This window comes from Onychostoma macrolepis, chromosome 24 (genome assembly GCF_012432095.1).
Source record: "Onychostoma macrolepis isolate SWU-2019 chromosome 24, ASM1243209v1, whole genome shotgun sequence".
In the NCBI taxonomy this organism is placed as follows: Eukaryota; Metazoa; Chordata; class Actinopteri; order Cypriniformes; family Cyprinidae; genus Onychostoma; species Onychostoma macrolepis.
In genome coordinates, this window is record NC_081178.1 from 4,813,002 (window position 1) to 4,828,415 (window position 15,414).

The window sequence follows — 15,414 nt, forward strand, 5'->3', positions numbered from 1 at the left end:
TTCAATGTTTGATTTTCCACCTTATTTTTAACGTAATGTGTGTCAACGACTTCCAGTTGTTTTCATTTTACAAAAACAGCCCATTATGCTGCTTGATACTGCAAACTGCTATTACCGTAATCATAAACATGCTAGTTTGTAGCATGAATTAGTTATTTTTCTAGTTATTTACCTGTAGCAGCTAAGTCTCGGCTTCTGAATCAGACGTCTTGCACATTCACAGAAAATAGCTCACATCCATATTGCAAAATAAGGTGGATATGGTATTTTTCTGTGTTCTAAATCATTGTGTTAGTTCATGCTGTGGTGCTGCTTCACAGCATTTTAATTTCAGAAGCAATGCCACACACACCTACACATTTTTAATGAAGTGGAATTAGAGTTGTTGCATGATTTCATGACATGATCTGCGGAACACAGATTCTGTGTTGATAATTAAAGAATCCAACACTGAACCGGTGTAGACCAATGAACCACAAGACATTTCCAGCACATTTCTCATAGTGTTGTCATATGAGTCTTCATCTCCAACATGGAATGTAATGCTGATCCATAAGTTCTGTATAAAGTTAGGAAGAATCACTACTGTATATCCAGATTTTATTCCATGTCATAGTTTTTCATGATGTGTAACAGATTCAACAACGGTAATACATGAACAGCATTATTGGCTTGTGTGCGAAAACATATGGTCTTCATAGATCTTATGGCGGCAACATAATTTGTTGTTGCCGTACCATGGACAATTTAGGGGAAGCAGCAACAGTGGATTGTTTTTCATTTGGATCGATTTCATTTTCTGCAGTTCTATGAAAATTCTATTTGTCGTACTTCATGTTGACCGATAAAATTAGGTTATTGTGCTTGAAATTTGGACTGTACAGTGAGTATAAGACGCTGTTGATTGCAGTGTACCACAATTCACCACCTTTTTTTAATATCATCAGGATTTTACAATAAAATACTATATTCAGAATTTTACTGTGAAATAAATGCAGACTATGCCATTTTCTGTCACAACATAAATTACTGCAAAACACAGCTAATCATTAGTGACAATCACTAGTATACAGAAATATACTTTAAAGGGATAGTTCACCCAAAAATGAAAATTCTGTCATTAATTACTCACCCTCATCTTGTTCCAAACCCGTAAGAGCTTAGTTCATCTTTAGAACACAAATTAAGGTATTTTTGATTAAATCTGAGAGCTTTCTGGCCCTGCATAGACAGTAACGCAACTGACACGTTCAAGGCCCAGAAAGGTAGTAAGGACATTGTTAAAATAATCCATGTGGCATCAGTGGTTCAATCATAATGTAATGAAGCTACAAGAATATTTTTTTGTGCAACGAAAACAAAAATAATGACTTTATTCAACGATTTCTTTTCTTCCGTGTCAGTCTTCAATGCACACGCATGCATCGTGATACTCGTGGAGAAGAAATCGTTGAATAAAGTCGTTATTTTTGTTTTCTTTGCGTTCAAAAAGTATTCTTGTGGCTTCATAAAATTAAGGTTGAACCACTGATGTCACATGGACTATTTTAACAATGTCCTTACTACCTTTCTGGGTCTTGAACGTGGTAGTTGCGCTGCTGTCTCTGCAGGTTCAGAAAGCTCTCGGATTTCATCAAAAATAACTTCATTTTTGCTCCGAAGATGAGCGAAGGTGTTACGGGTTTGGAATGACACAAGGGTGAGTAATTAATGACAGAATTTTCATATTTGGGTGAACTATCCCTTTAAATGAAAAAATATTTATTTGGGGACAAACCTTTGGTAGATCTTTCTCTTGTAGTCTTCCATTTCCATTTTGTGCTCTTTGTTTTTGTCTCGCAGGGTCAATAAGTCATGTCGATTTTGGTTTAAGTTTGCATCCAACACAGACACCTTTTCATCACCTTCAAGTTTCTGATTAACACAGTAATGCCCATTATTTACATTTGTTTACTAGATATATGCTAATATGGATTTTTCATAGCCAAGTCTTTGTTTGGAGGAAAAATTCAACCACATTCCGATGTTGTGCACAAAATGAGAGGCTAGCCACTCATAAAAGATAATATTTTAAGCATCTTTGCTTATATAAAGTTCCACTGATTGTTCTAGCACATAAGCATAAACATATTTTCAAATATTTCTTATTTCAAAACTTTAACTGTCATATGTTAAACATTTATGACAATTAAACATCACATAGCACCACCTATGGTCAAACCAAGTTTCTTTCTTGTGGAAAGTTTCTAAACTTTTTAAACTCTGTTGTGGCAGAACAACATCAAAAATGCACAAAATACAAATTTAAAAAGGAATAAACAAACTGCTAAAGAAACAAGTGAGTGCTCTGAGGCTCATTCACTCAAGCGTAGTATAATTGTGAAATCAGGGCTTAGACAAAATGGAGGCTCTAAGAGAATAAACACGGCAGATCGGTGTAAGGAATCGTGGGCCTTTCCTGCCCTCCAGAGGACGTGAGGGTTGACATCTCCAGCACGGCACATAATTTCACCTCTGATTTATATCATCTCAAATAACAGCCTGTTATACTTACAGATGTTTGTATTTGGTTTTGAAGCTGCATTATATCATTCTTCTTTATCATCAGTTTCTCTTCTTTATCATTTTTTTCAGCTTTTAATGTTCTGACCTAAAAAAAAAAGGCAAGTTAAATTAATATTTATCACAAAAGCTCTTTCAGGGGACTAATTTTAAGTAATAAAAAAAGGAATTAACATGAGCTTATGATTGTTACAGTCAGAATATTCACTATGTCTTCATAATATTTATACAGATTTAAATATCCTGTGAGCAAACTGGTAGGTGAATGTATTCTAAATGAAAACTGACTTCTTCATTTGCATCCGTTTCCTGCCTCTCAAACTCATGTGTCTTTTTCACCAAGGCTTTGATTTGGTCGTCTCTCAATGTTAGTTTTTCTATTGACTCTTTAATTTTTCTTTGAAACACCTCACACTGTGACTGCAGCTGCTGTAACTCACTCCTGTAAGCAGAGAAAGAGAAATCATGTCATTCCCCATGTAGTCCACTTTACATGTCTATATACTGCTTCATACAGATGGAGGGAAGCAGCTGAATGACATCAGATCGTGTTAAAAAACTGCTCATTTTTGTCAGTATTTCATACATAGTTTAACATAAAGGAAATTGTATTAGAATGTTCTGTTTGTTTTCATTTATTTATCTGCATAATGTCAATATGTGTTTTTTACAAGCAGAGGTTGGCTATATGTTAAGTACAATAGACTAATTCTAAAATCTATAAATCTAACATAAACATTGATAAACATGTCCACAATGCTGATTCTAAGCAACGTTTTCCAAATGAGACATTTATAAAAATTAAATAATTTTGAGAAATAAAAGTGTGACGTAAATGTAGATCATTAGTATGGCATAAAATGACCAGTGCAACCTTTAAATGAAGATAACATGAATTCGAAAGTGATTTTCATCAGTAGAATGTGTTACAAAATCGTTGATTTTGAATAACATTTTTTTTATATTCATATTAAAACCTGGCTATACAGTGATGGACTGAAATTAACCTGTGAAGACGGAGAGAACAGCATTTTAGTGACACCTTCTGTCTGGATTGATATAACATGAGTGAACTGAAATAAAAATATATGCCTGATGTCAGTATCCAGATGACAAAAAAGGACTCACTGCTTGTCACTCAGATGATTTCCAATCGTTTCCATTTCTTTGTTCATTTCTCTTTTCCTAAGGTCTGCTCTGAATTCCTCATTTTTAAGCTCCTCCTGAAGACTCTTTAGCTTCTGAGAGATGTTTGAAAACGTCTCACTGGCCTAGAGGAACATTTGTGACAATATCTTTATGAATTAATATAACAGTCAGACAATTTATCATGGCAACATGGCTCAATAGTTAAAATTGTATCCCAAAACAGACAATGAGCTCCAAGGTTATTTGGCAGTTTTATATGCTTCTGAAGAAGTCGGTACTAATTTAACTTAAAAATTAAAATTTTACATTTCCTGTGGTTGTTTCCTTAAACAACTTTTAAATTTGTATTTATCTAAATGTGTAGGAAAACATTTCAAATTGATTGTATTTGATTATGATAATTAGGGATTTGCGTCATTACGTCAGTCTTGTTATTGTAAACCAAAAGTAAAATTATTAAAAACTGTTTTAGTTAACTGAAAGCAGGAATAAAATTAAATATTAAAATGAATATAAATATTAGGTGAAAACGTAAAATTAGGAAAATCAGAAAAAAGCTCAAGTAAAATAGTACTATATATAGTACTATATATAAATAATATATATAAAAAAGAACACTTTTAAAAAATTTTAATACTTCAGTTTAGCTCTTTATTAATGAATTCTTTGAAAATCCAAAATAAACTGGAAAAAAACAGTCCGAAAAAAAAAAATGGGTGGTGCTCCTCTAGTACGTTCTGGACTCTTTTAGTTAGACCTACATCGCTTCTTCTCTTTGGTTTTGTCTTATTGATTTCAGGTCCTCTAAACAAGCCAACAAACAGGTTTCGCAGTAAACACACCTCGCTTTGTGCTGTTCGGATTTGCTTCATGATTTCACTCTCCAGCTGGAGTCTCTCGTGCACGAGCGGCCCGTGTTTCCTCATAAAATCGATATCCTCCTTCAGACGTCGGTTCAGCACCTCCGTGTGGGTCAGCCTGTCTCTCACCTGCGGCAGCTGATCTCTCCTCATTTTAAGTTGCCACATCAGCTCGGCGATGTCTGTGCTGCAGGCTTCATGCTCTGAACGTGCAAATATAAGACAGACGGATGCCAACAGTCAAGGATGGAGCAGAAAAGAGATTATTTTAAAGACCTTGTAGCATATGTTTTGTGGCATTCAGTCTATGTCTGTTAGCTTGAGGTCATCTATATGCTTGCATTCTCCTAAAAGTTGACAAATTTTTAAAAACATACACGCCTTGCTCTTTTTGGAAAATGGACCAAAATATGGATGATCTGTTTCAGAGTCCAAGTCATTAAAGGGTTAATTCACCCAAAAATTATACTTCTGTCATTATTTAATTACTAATGATGGAAATACATACATTGTATGGGGAAAAAAATACTATGAAAGTCAGTGGTTACCATCAACTGTTTGATTACCAACGTTCTTCAAAATATCTGCTTTTGTGCTCAATAGAAGAAAGAAACTCATTCAAGTTTGGAACAACTTAAGGGTGAGTAAATGATGACAAAATTTTCATTTTTGGTTAAGTATTCCTTTAAAATGCTATATATATTATTATCCTCCCCCTAACAATAACCTAATAGGAAGCATACTTTCCTAATTCAATCATTTAATTTGCATAATTGAATTGTTATGCAAAAAGAAAGGGATGATACTGTCATTATGCAGCCCTAACTTCCTATCTCAATAGAACATGTCAACAAAGCAGTGTTATTACCATACTATTTCAGTATTTATTAAAGCTGCAGTCTGTAACTTTTTTTTGGTTAAAAATGATCCAAAATCAATATTTGAGCAAGTACATAACCAGCCATTGTTCAAAACTATCGCCTTACCCGATTCACAACGCTTAGCTTACAATAATGTTTTCTAATTTGAGTGGTACGGGTAGGTTTTCGCGGGAAATTCGAGCATGGCACTGCGTCATTACGTCATGTCTGTAAACATAAAGAAGTTGTCCCGGCTACTAGACTATCGCACGTGAGGATCCTGCAGGTGGACAGATCGTTTATAGCCTGTTTTCACAGCAGCTAGAATAATTAAATGTATCATTTTGATGGCGGATTGTAATCCATAAAGTATTATGTGTTTATGAAACACATGTGAATGAAATTAAATTATATTCTAGTTTTAAATGTGCTTCTGATTACAGATAGCCTGAGTTTACACAAGATTTGTATTTTAAAGAAAACTTTGCTTTTTGGGTTAAAAGAATTTCTTAATATGAAATTCGAATGGTATGACAATTAGATTAAACAAAGAGGCGAAACTTACTGACTGCAGCTTTAATCTTAGTTTAATTAGTTTTGTTGTGAGTGTTTAGGTATTTTTACTAGATTTAAAAAAAATAAAATGTCTATTTAGCTTTTATGAACTTTTATTTAAGTTTTAGTAATGTTAGTATATCAACTTAAAGTAAACAAACATTTTAAAGTTTGCCTTGACAACTAACTGAAATAAAAAAGTTTTTATATTGTATTTTCTTACCGTTAACGTGTACTTTATTTGACTTAATATAAATTCCTTAATATTTAATTTATATTTAGCCATTTTTGTGTTTTTGATTACCCTGCTGAATATTTTTGCACTGTACATTGTAATAGAATGGAATAGAATAAACTCTGTATTGCCGCATTACTGGGCCTGAAGTAAAATGTTAGTGCTGGAAAAAACTGTTTGAACATAAATTGCATGTTGTAATCAATATCCAGTCTGACCTTTCTGCACTGCTATAGGAAACTCATTCTGCTTCCAGAGACAGAGGCTGTCCAGTTTCTCTGAAAGTTTCTTTGCTTTTTCCTTTTCTTCCTGTAGAGCCTTCTCTGCATCTCTCCGGTCCAACTCAAGACGCTTGATCAAACTCATCACCTCCATCAGGACGTCTGTGGTCTCCGTCCAGAGAGACGTCAACACTGCACTGTCTATTTACAAATGAAGAATTTATTATTATTGTTAACTAAAAGTAAAACTAAAACTATTAAAAAATCATTTTTGTTAATTGAAATAAAGCTGGAATAAAATAAAATGCAGAAATAAAAATGTAAATATAAACAAAAATTAGAAATGTTCCCTGGTCAACTAAGCTGAAGTACTAAAATTACTAAAACTAAAACTGAAACAATAATAAATTAAAGCTAAATAGAAATCAAAAACTAATGGAAAGCACAGCAAAATTATTAAAACTTTTTAAAATAAAATGAGAACTGAACATTTTAAAATCTTAATAATATTAATTAATATTATCATAGTATATAAATAGTTAAGTATTGAAGTATAATACTTAGTGATACAGGTTTGTTCAAATCCCCCACTATTTAAATAAAACTAAGTGCATATTATAACCAAAATATTAAGGAGATTCGAGACTGTCCATCATTACCTTGTACATAAAGCCCCATGCCTTCAACACACAGCTCTGCATTTTTGGCATCAGCAGAAACACATCTAAAAACACAAAGGAAAAATATGTTATTTAATCTGCATATTTTTAATAATATTCATAAATTAATTAATTAAATTTATTTTCTGATTATATGTTAAAGCCCACATACTATATAACAGGTAGAAACCTATAAAAACTGCTGACCATATGTGCCATCTTACTGGAAAAATGGTTACAACTGATGTACAGTATGTGATGTGGAAAATCTATAATGTTTTATGGCTCACTTCCAAATGATACTGTGGTTGTTTTCATGTGCAGTTTCATGCTGAGCATTATCACCCTAGAAGACAAGAGACATTCATTATTCATTCATTATGTAATATGAGAGCAAAGAAAATAACATGCGATTCAATCCATATGACTGTGAGCTCAATCTGGGTTTGATCTGTGTGGTACTGGTTTTGATCTATGGCTTGAATTATTGTGGTTGAATCTTGGTCAGTGATGGTATAAAATAATACAATCCATCTTCAGGTTATGTTTGATTCTACCTGTTGGCCCAGGTTTTCCAGTTTGGACTTCAGTTCCTGGATGTGAGACACTGCTTTGTTCACACATGGTGCTGGAGTGTTAACCAGAGCACAGCTGCGACGCCTGCTGGAGCTAACCATCTCTCCCTGCTCTGAAATGTACAACTGACTTTGATCATAGAGATCACAAAGATCTCACATTGAATCATATATACTGTAACCTTAAAGGAATAGTTCACCCAAAAAAATGTGAAGTTGCTTAAAATTTACTCATCCTCACCTCAGGCCACCCAAGATGTTGGGTGAAATGTAGCATTACATCACTTGCTCACCAATGGATGCTCTGCAGTGAATGGGTGCCGTCACAATGAGTGTGCAAACAGCTGATAAAAACATCACAATAATCCACAGCACTCCAGTTCATCAGTTAATGTCTTGTGACAAAAACTGCATGTTTATAAGAAACAAATCCATCATTAAGATGTTTTTAACTTCAAAAGAGTCCTCTATTCATAATATTACTTTCTCCAGTGAAAAAGCAATCTCATCTGTATTAGGAGAGAAATACGCACAGATCAAACACCATTTACCAGCAAAACGAGGATCACAGGGGATGAACGTTTTCACTGGAGGAAGTGTTGTTATGGATTATGGACTCATATTTTGGGAGCTTTTCACTACACAAGATGTCAATCGATGGACTGGAGTGGTGTGGATTACTTGTGGATTATTGTGATGTTTTTATCAGCTGTTTGGACTCTCATTCTGACGGCACCCATTCACTGCAGAGGATTCATTGGTGAGCAAGTGATGCAATGCTACATTTCTCCAAATCTGTTCACATGAAGAAACACACTCATCTACATCTTGGATGGCCTGAGGGTGAGTAGATTTTCAGCAAATTTTCATTTTTGGGTGAACTATTCCTTTAAAGGTCAACATAAAATGGCATGCACAACCCATTTTATATTCATAATCTGACATATTTTAGAGTGGGCTTTTGATCCAAGCAGACAATGATAGTGATATTTTTTCCTTTAGAATAATGTGCATGAATTAATTGTTCAAAATAAGACCAGAAACATGCATTATGACAGTAAATAGACAGTTTTAATTTCTTGTTGCCTTTTAGGATGTTTTATTGTTGAACTCAACTTTGTTGAGTTTATGGTAAGTATTAATATTTATTTGATCGTTGTATGTGCTTCTATTTCTTGTGCTGTGACACAATAAGCACAATGGTTTGGGAATATATATCAAGACAATGATCCCTCTATACTTAGCAAATAACATTGATAAACAATATTGTCCTTTACCTTGTAAGAATGCTCCTTCACTTGAAGGAAACTTGAGTAACTTTATGTCAGGCATCTCTCAAAAAACATCTATGAAAATCAAAATCAATGACTGAACTTATTAATCATACAATCAATCAATCAACCACCGATCACATACTATTACAACCAATGCTTTTCAAAGCTTGATGATATCAAAATCCATTACTATGGTACTTGGATTTTTTTTTGTTGTTGTTGTTATTTTTTAAAAATTTAAAGAGTTTTATATATTAAACATTGGCTTTCTATAGCATGATCATACATTGGTGTTGTGTCATTATTGGCATTAATCAAAACAGCTCTTCAACTACCGTCTGCACAAAATAAATACTCTTATCTTAAGTTAATTAGTAATGAACGCAGGTTAAACAAGGTTAATAGTCGCAAGTATCAGCTGACTACAGCAACACAACAGGTTTGACTGTGATTCACGCTCTCAATACTTACATTATTCGCTGCTAAAGCGCAGAACGTAGAGCCATGAAAGATATATATTGTATTTTTGACCCATCAAGCGCGATATGATCAATTTTGACACATATCTCGGCATTGTGTCACGTCGCGGCCTGTTTCATACTTTGTTTCCAGCCCCCCGCTTTCACCGTGTGCGCGCGGTTACTAGGCAACAGGGAGGCCTTCATTCACCACTGACACAATAGACAAAACTGAGAAAGTGAAAAAAGCCTTTCAGGGTTGCGAAGGTTTTGATGTTGAATGGCGAATACAATCACGTATTAAGTTTATTCTGGGTCTGGGTGATGAAAAGTTTTAGGTCCACAGTGAAAAAAATAAAATAAATAATAATAATAACCCAATAAAAATAAAAAGGGATCAAAACTGCTATGTATATACACACACATATACATAACATAGCAATTTTACTTTAAAAAGTAAAAGTAAATTAAATAAGAGCAAATTCTCGTTGTATTTTTCATATTTATAATACATAGATTTAATAATAAAAAAAAAATTGTCCCACAAAATGATTTGCTCATAACATTTTGCCACATCAAATCAAGAAAAACACATTTTACTAATATTTATTAATATTTCCGCAGAGCACCGATGGCTGCGTTGAGTGGAGAGATTCCGCATTACGTCATCGCGAGAGGCGCATTACGTCACATCAAAGCAAATGAGCAGCAGAGGTCTGAGATCCGCGGCGCTCTCTGCGAGTCTGATGCGAACGAAAACAGACTATTGCATTCAAACGCCGAGATTGTCGTCGATACAGTGCGTCGTTGTTGCGCAGATGGGCTTCAGTGAACGCAGGGGAGCTGAATTTAAACCCGTTTTGGCGATGACAGGCGTTTGGTGAGTAGCAAGTGCACAGAGCTCCAGACGCCTCTCTTCATTGTGAACGCTCCACAGTCTACTACTAACAGGCATGATGCAGACTCTGCAAGTATAATATTAATAGTGTGTATCTTGAACATCATGTCCTAAATCATCGGCTGCAATGCCAGAACTATGATATTTAACTGTATGAATTTTGGTGATATAAGTACTCATAAATTCTAATTATTTCTGCATGCATATTGTATTTATATAATTACATGCATTTGGATGAGGATTTTAAATGCAGTGAGTGAGTGTTGGTTTACTGTTTTATCTCATAAAATTTCCCTAGGTCAGTAAATACCTATCTTACGAATGGCCTTTACATTGTAAACATAAACATTGTTGGCATTTGATTTGTATTTTCTGTACTTTAAGTGAAATTTGAATAGTAAGACATTTGGGAAATAGGTTATATTAGGGTCTGCATGCATAGAAAGTCAATCTGTGTTCATAAAAGTTATTTCTTAATTTGCTGTGCCATATACTGGTCTGGAAATAGACTCCATGTTGTTTTTGAAGTGCATCATTATATTAATTAACCTAATCAGATGCATAAAACAAGTGAGAAGACAACATTAGAACGACTTTGCTGTAAACAGCTACATGTAAATCACAGTCTGAATGGGCTGGGAGACTTTACCCAGAGTTCTGTGCTGCTTCATGGCGGTACCATGACAATCAGAGCATACGGGCAGTTACTGTGTCTGATTGGTGGAAAAAGCAGTTAGCTTGAGTAATGGTTCACTTTGCTGCGGATAGAGTTCTCGTGGAATCCAATTCACAGCTTTCACAGCAACTTAAAGACAGGACTGAATGTGCAAAAGAAAACGAAATCTCTTTTCATTCAGACATTGGAATTGATTGATATTTCCATAAACTGCATATTTACCTGCATAAAAAAATGCATAAATAATGACAAAAATGTGATTTATTATAAATAGCATTTAAAAAAAAAAATATATATATACATATATATATATATATATATATATAACAATTAATATATGAGATAAAACAGTAAAATATATTCCATTTTAGCCTGTATTAATGTTAGCTTCGTCTGTGATCTAGCAATGGCGTTTCTCAAATAGATGCATTATGTGGTTTTGGAAAAATGCAATAGCATTAGCTGCTATCAGTTACTCCCACAGAAGGTTTAATGTGAGTAATCCAGTGCTAATTACTCGGTGAAGATACTCCAAACAGCTGCTTTGTGTAGAACATGACTTTGTCCTCCAGGTCAGATCTGCACCTCTTATATGCCAACCGACTTCAAGGGCGAGCCAAATCAAAAAGCACAATTTCATGTTTTTCATTCAACCTGCCATGCTAAATAAATCACCCACGGAGAGTGAGTCGGGCTCAAAATGCCTGGATGCCACCGACTGTCCAAAAGGATATTTATAGGCTCGGAGATCCCAGAGCCACAATAAAAGGAGAAAGAGAGAGAGAAAAAGATTAGAAGACCAACTCTGTGAAATATGGGATCTCTCTAGAAATGTCCCATTATAGGGCTTGAATTACAGTCCTCTCTAGTGAGCCATTCTAGCGTAGCCTCATCATTTTGCCTAATAATTTCACACAGAGAGTCTTTAAACTGCAAACAACTCCACGGGCCCTTCATATGGGACCAGGCCTAGGGTTAGGAGACGGTACAAACTTGCAACCAGATCTGAACCAGCCGTCTAAGCCCAACAAGAATGTGAGTCTCGCTCATTGGAAGTTAAAGATAGAGGCAACACATGCTGGATCCTGACGGGCTCTTATTTCAGTCGGCTGCCGAGAACTCTATGGGCCGCTTTTGTTGTGTTTCGACCTGACGAAAAGCATTATTAAAAGTTGTGGACTCGTTGTGGTCGCTCATAAATAAGCAAGAAGAGGACCATGGTGCTTTCCGAAGGGTATCTGCTTTGTGTTTTTTGTGATAGTTTGGCTCTTTTTATAGCATTAGTTTGTTTAGATCTCTTCCGTTTGGTTGAACATGATAGATGCGGCGTGGAAACAGTGAACTAAAACACTAAATTATGCATAATTACGCTGTGGCAGCTTGTTTATCTCTGATGTGAGTTCAGTAGGGTAGATTAGTGTCACAATACTGATGGATTCATTTTTTGCAGTGCATTCTGGATATTTTTCACATCCGCAGGTGAATTTGATATCGATGGCTGGATGTGTAGCGCTTTGTCCCTGTGTTGTGCTGAACTCTTGGATCTCCGGGATTGTGATTGAACATTCCTTAAAGTTAATTGAGCATTAAAAGCTTTGTGAAGGAGGGAGTTTAACTTCTCTAGTAGATCAACTTCATGGTTTAATCCTGGTGCAGTTTTAAAGAGGAGGGAAAACCTTATTGTAAAGCTTCCTCAGAGCAAATTAAAAGCAAATTTTGTCAGTTTTTATAAGATGAAATCTTTCTTAGTGCGTGTCATTTACGTTCATGATGGTAAAAACCAATTTACTAAGACATTGGTTGCGTTTCTACAACTTTTTACCTTACTAAATGTATTATGGGTGTAAATACAGCATATACACTAGCACGCAAAAGTTCAAGGTCGGCAGGATTTAAAAAGAAAAAAGAAATTCATACTTTTATCAGCAAGGATGGATTAAATTAATAAAATTGACAGTAAAGACATTCATAAAGAATCTTGAACAAAAAAATGTTTCCACAAAAATATTAAGCAGCATGATTCTTGAGCACCAAATCAGCATTATTACAATGATTTATGAAGCAAAATACAAAACGGTTATTTTAAATTATAATAATATTTCACATTATAACTGTTTTTACTGTATTTTTTGATCAAAAAGCACAGTCTTGGTGAGACTTCTTTCGCAAACATTATAAAATACCGACCTCAAACTTTTGAAGTGTACAAAATTATTTATCAAAGTTGTAAATACAACAAAAATTATTGGAATACATTTTTAAAAGAAATACAAGAAAATACTATTTCAGTGCATTTTATATATCATCATACTGAATGATTGCCCTATTTATCATATACATATTTACCTGAAGTATTGCAAGGAATTACCATCGTACAACGACCATAAACTTGGTAATGCCATGGTACTTTTTTGTTACTGTACAATTTCGAAATCAAGACTTAGAGAACTGAATTGTTGTTGACCTCATTTTAGCTCTATATTTGTTGTGCTAGATGATACAGCTGTTGTTTCCTCTGTAAAATAAGACAGTATTGTACTAAATGTCGCAAGGCAGTGATCTTCTAAATGTTATTTTTATCAAGGTCACAACTGGAGTCCAAAACCTGTTACTGTCTGTAAAGTGAATCATAGCAAAAGGTCTCTGTGGAAGAAGAAAGGGAGATAAACACATGAATTACATCAATGAAGATGTTTTTATATTAAGACAGAGGTGGGTCACAGGTCTATTCTGGTAGAGCTGCAGACAGCAGGGAAACACAATGGTAAAAATAGTACAAAGTGTGAATATAATTGTAGTTAGGATAACAAAGTAAATAGTATTATCAGCTTTTGAACAGGAGGATAAAATTCTTCCCATATCTTTTGTTGTTGACGTCAAAGGTCCAATCAAACTTTTGTTGCAAATTCATCTGTCATTTGATAGAAGCAAATCAAATTAGGCAGGTGCAGTGTGGATAGTTTGTGTATTTTTAGTTTTATTTTGAGAACTGCATTTTTTCTGTTAGTCTTATAAAATATGCAGTGGAGTTCTGATGGATTAACAGCTCAAAACTTTGAAGAATGGTGTAATACATTATAGATGTTGTTTTTACCCACAATAATAGTTCATTAACTTTGTGCAAATCTGAAGACTAATTCCTCAAAAGGTCTCATTGCGGCCCAGTTTGCCTTCACAGCTGTGGGACGCCTGTCACACTGTCCTTTTGTTTTCTCTATGTGTGATGTTTCGCAGAATGATTGAAGAGTCAGTCCGCAACAGCAGCGCCATGGCAGACAGAAGACAACTGTTTGCTGAAATGCGTATGTATTTCTCTGTTTTACTCCACACTCAAGCTATGATATAATGGTGAGCATGTTGATACGTTTAAAGAAATTAATACTTTTATTCATCAAAGATGCATGAAATTGCTCAGAAGTGACAGTAAAGACATTTCTGAAGGATCATGTGACACTGAAGACTGGAATCTGGCAATTCAGCTTTGCATCAAAAGAATAAATTACATTTTAAAATATATTCAAATGGAAAACAACTAGTGCTGACTCGCGATTAATCGCAATTAATCGCATCCAAAAAGTTTTTGTTTACATAATATGTGTGTGTGTGTGCACTGTGTATATTTATTATGTATATATAAATGCACACACGTGCATGTATATATTTAAGAAAAATTTGTTACGTTTATACATTTAAAATATTTATATATAATATCAATTATATGAATATATATATGGAAATACATGGAAATAATTTCAAAGTATATACTGTGTGTGTGTATTTATATATACATAATAAATATACACAGTATACACATTATGTAAAGAAAAACTTTTATTTTGAATGCGATTAATCGTTTGACAGCACTAAAAACAACTATTTTAAACTGTAGTAATATTTCACAGTATTGCTGTTTTTACTGTATGTAAATGCAGCCTTGAAAAGCTAAAGACACTTCTTTCAAAAACATTACAAAAATCTTACTGACCCCCAACTTTTTGAATGGTAGTCATACTAAAAGCTCTCTAAATAGATTTCCCTTCAGCCAGTCTAAGGTGGTTAGCTGGTCTTTAAATCCTTGCCAAGCTGTTTAGTCTAGTCTGTTTTGCTGGTTATAGAGGGGTTTTGGGCTTTTGACCACTGGTCAAAGCCACCTAAACAACAATTTGACCATCTTAAACCAGCTAAGACGTCTTAGGCTGATTTAAGCTGTATGGTTTTCCATGTACATGGTTTTCTTAGATGTGATGTTTTCATCTCATAGGTGCACTAGATCTGGACTCTATCAGATTGTCCACATACAGGACGGCATGCAAGCTGAGATTCATTCAGAAGAGGTGCAATTGTAAGTATGCAGGTGTTTAATTACATTGTCATTTAGTATTTACAATAATTTTATGTTTTGGAAATGATGCATTTGCCATTTGTTCTTCGC

The 15,414-nt window shown here is 34.4% G+C and overlaps 2 protein-coding genes across 10 annotated transcripts in view; one reads left to right on the forward strand and one right to left on the reverse strand.

Moving 5' to 3' along the window:
* The window catches only part of LOC131532980 (coiled-coil domain-containing protein 178), a 44,532-nt gene extending 34,927 nt beyond the window's left edge, over positions 1-9,605 (reverse strand). For 2 of the 3 annotated variants that reach the window (XR_009269016.1, XM_058764918.1), the window contains exons 1-11: positions 9,422-9,604; positions 8,954-9,022; positions 7,659-7,789; positions 7,392-7,447; positions 7,102-7,166; positions 6,440-6,643; positions 4,554-4,774; positions 3,691-3,833; positions 2,851-3,004; positions 2,555-2,650; positions 1,778-1,914 (exon numbers count right to left, since the gene is read on the reverse strand). Coding sequence is in view for 2 of the 3 variants with exons in the window: in XM_058764918.1 (XP_058620901.1) it covers positions 1,778-1,914; positions 2,555-2,650; positions 2,851-3,004; positions 3,691-3,833; positions 4,554-4,774; positions 6,440-6,643; positions 7,102-7,166; positions 7,392-7,447; positions 7,659-7,789; positions 8,954-9,008 (1,262 nt within the window). In the remaining variant the exon portion in view is untranslated. Of the gene's footprint in view, positions 1-1,777; positions 1,915-2,554; positions 2,651-2,850; positions 3,005-3,690; positions 3,834-4,553; positions 4,775-6,439; positions 6,644-7,101; positions 7,167-7,391; positions 7,448-7,658; positions 7,790-8,953; positions 9,023-9,421 lie in introns of all 3 variants that reach the window. The other variant, XM_058764920.1, reaches the window with a different exon arrangement.
* Positions 1-15,414, forward strand: part of dtna (dystrobrevin, alpha) — a 145,926-nt gene that overhangs the window by 114,789 nt on the left and 15,723 nt on the right. For 4 of the 7 annotated variants that reach the window (XR_009269017.1, XM_058764921.1, XM_058764922.1 and 1 more), the window contains exons 4-5: positions 14,217-14,284; positions 15,244-15,324. Coding sequence is in view for 6 of the 7 variants with exons in the window: in XM_058764921.1 (XP_058620904.1) it covers positions 14,217-14,284; positions 15,244-15,324 (149 nt within the window). In the remaining variant the exon portion in view is untranslated. Of the gene's footprint in view, positions 1-10,055; positions 10,289-12,052; positions 12,217-13,659; positions 13,695-14,216; positions 14,285-15,243; positions 15,325-15,414 lie in introns of those variants that run through there. The other 3 variants (XM_058764926.1, XM_058764925.1, XM_058764924.1) reach the window with 3 other exon arrangements.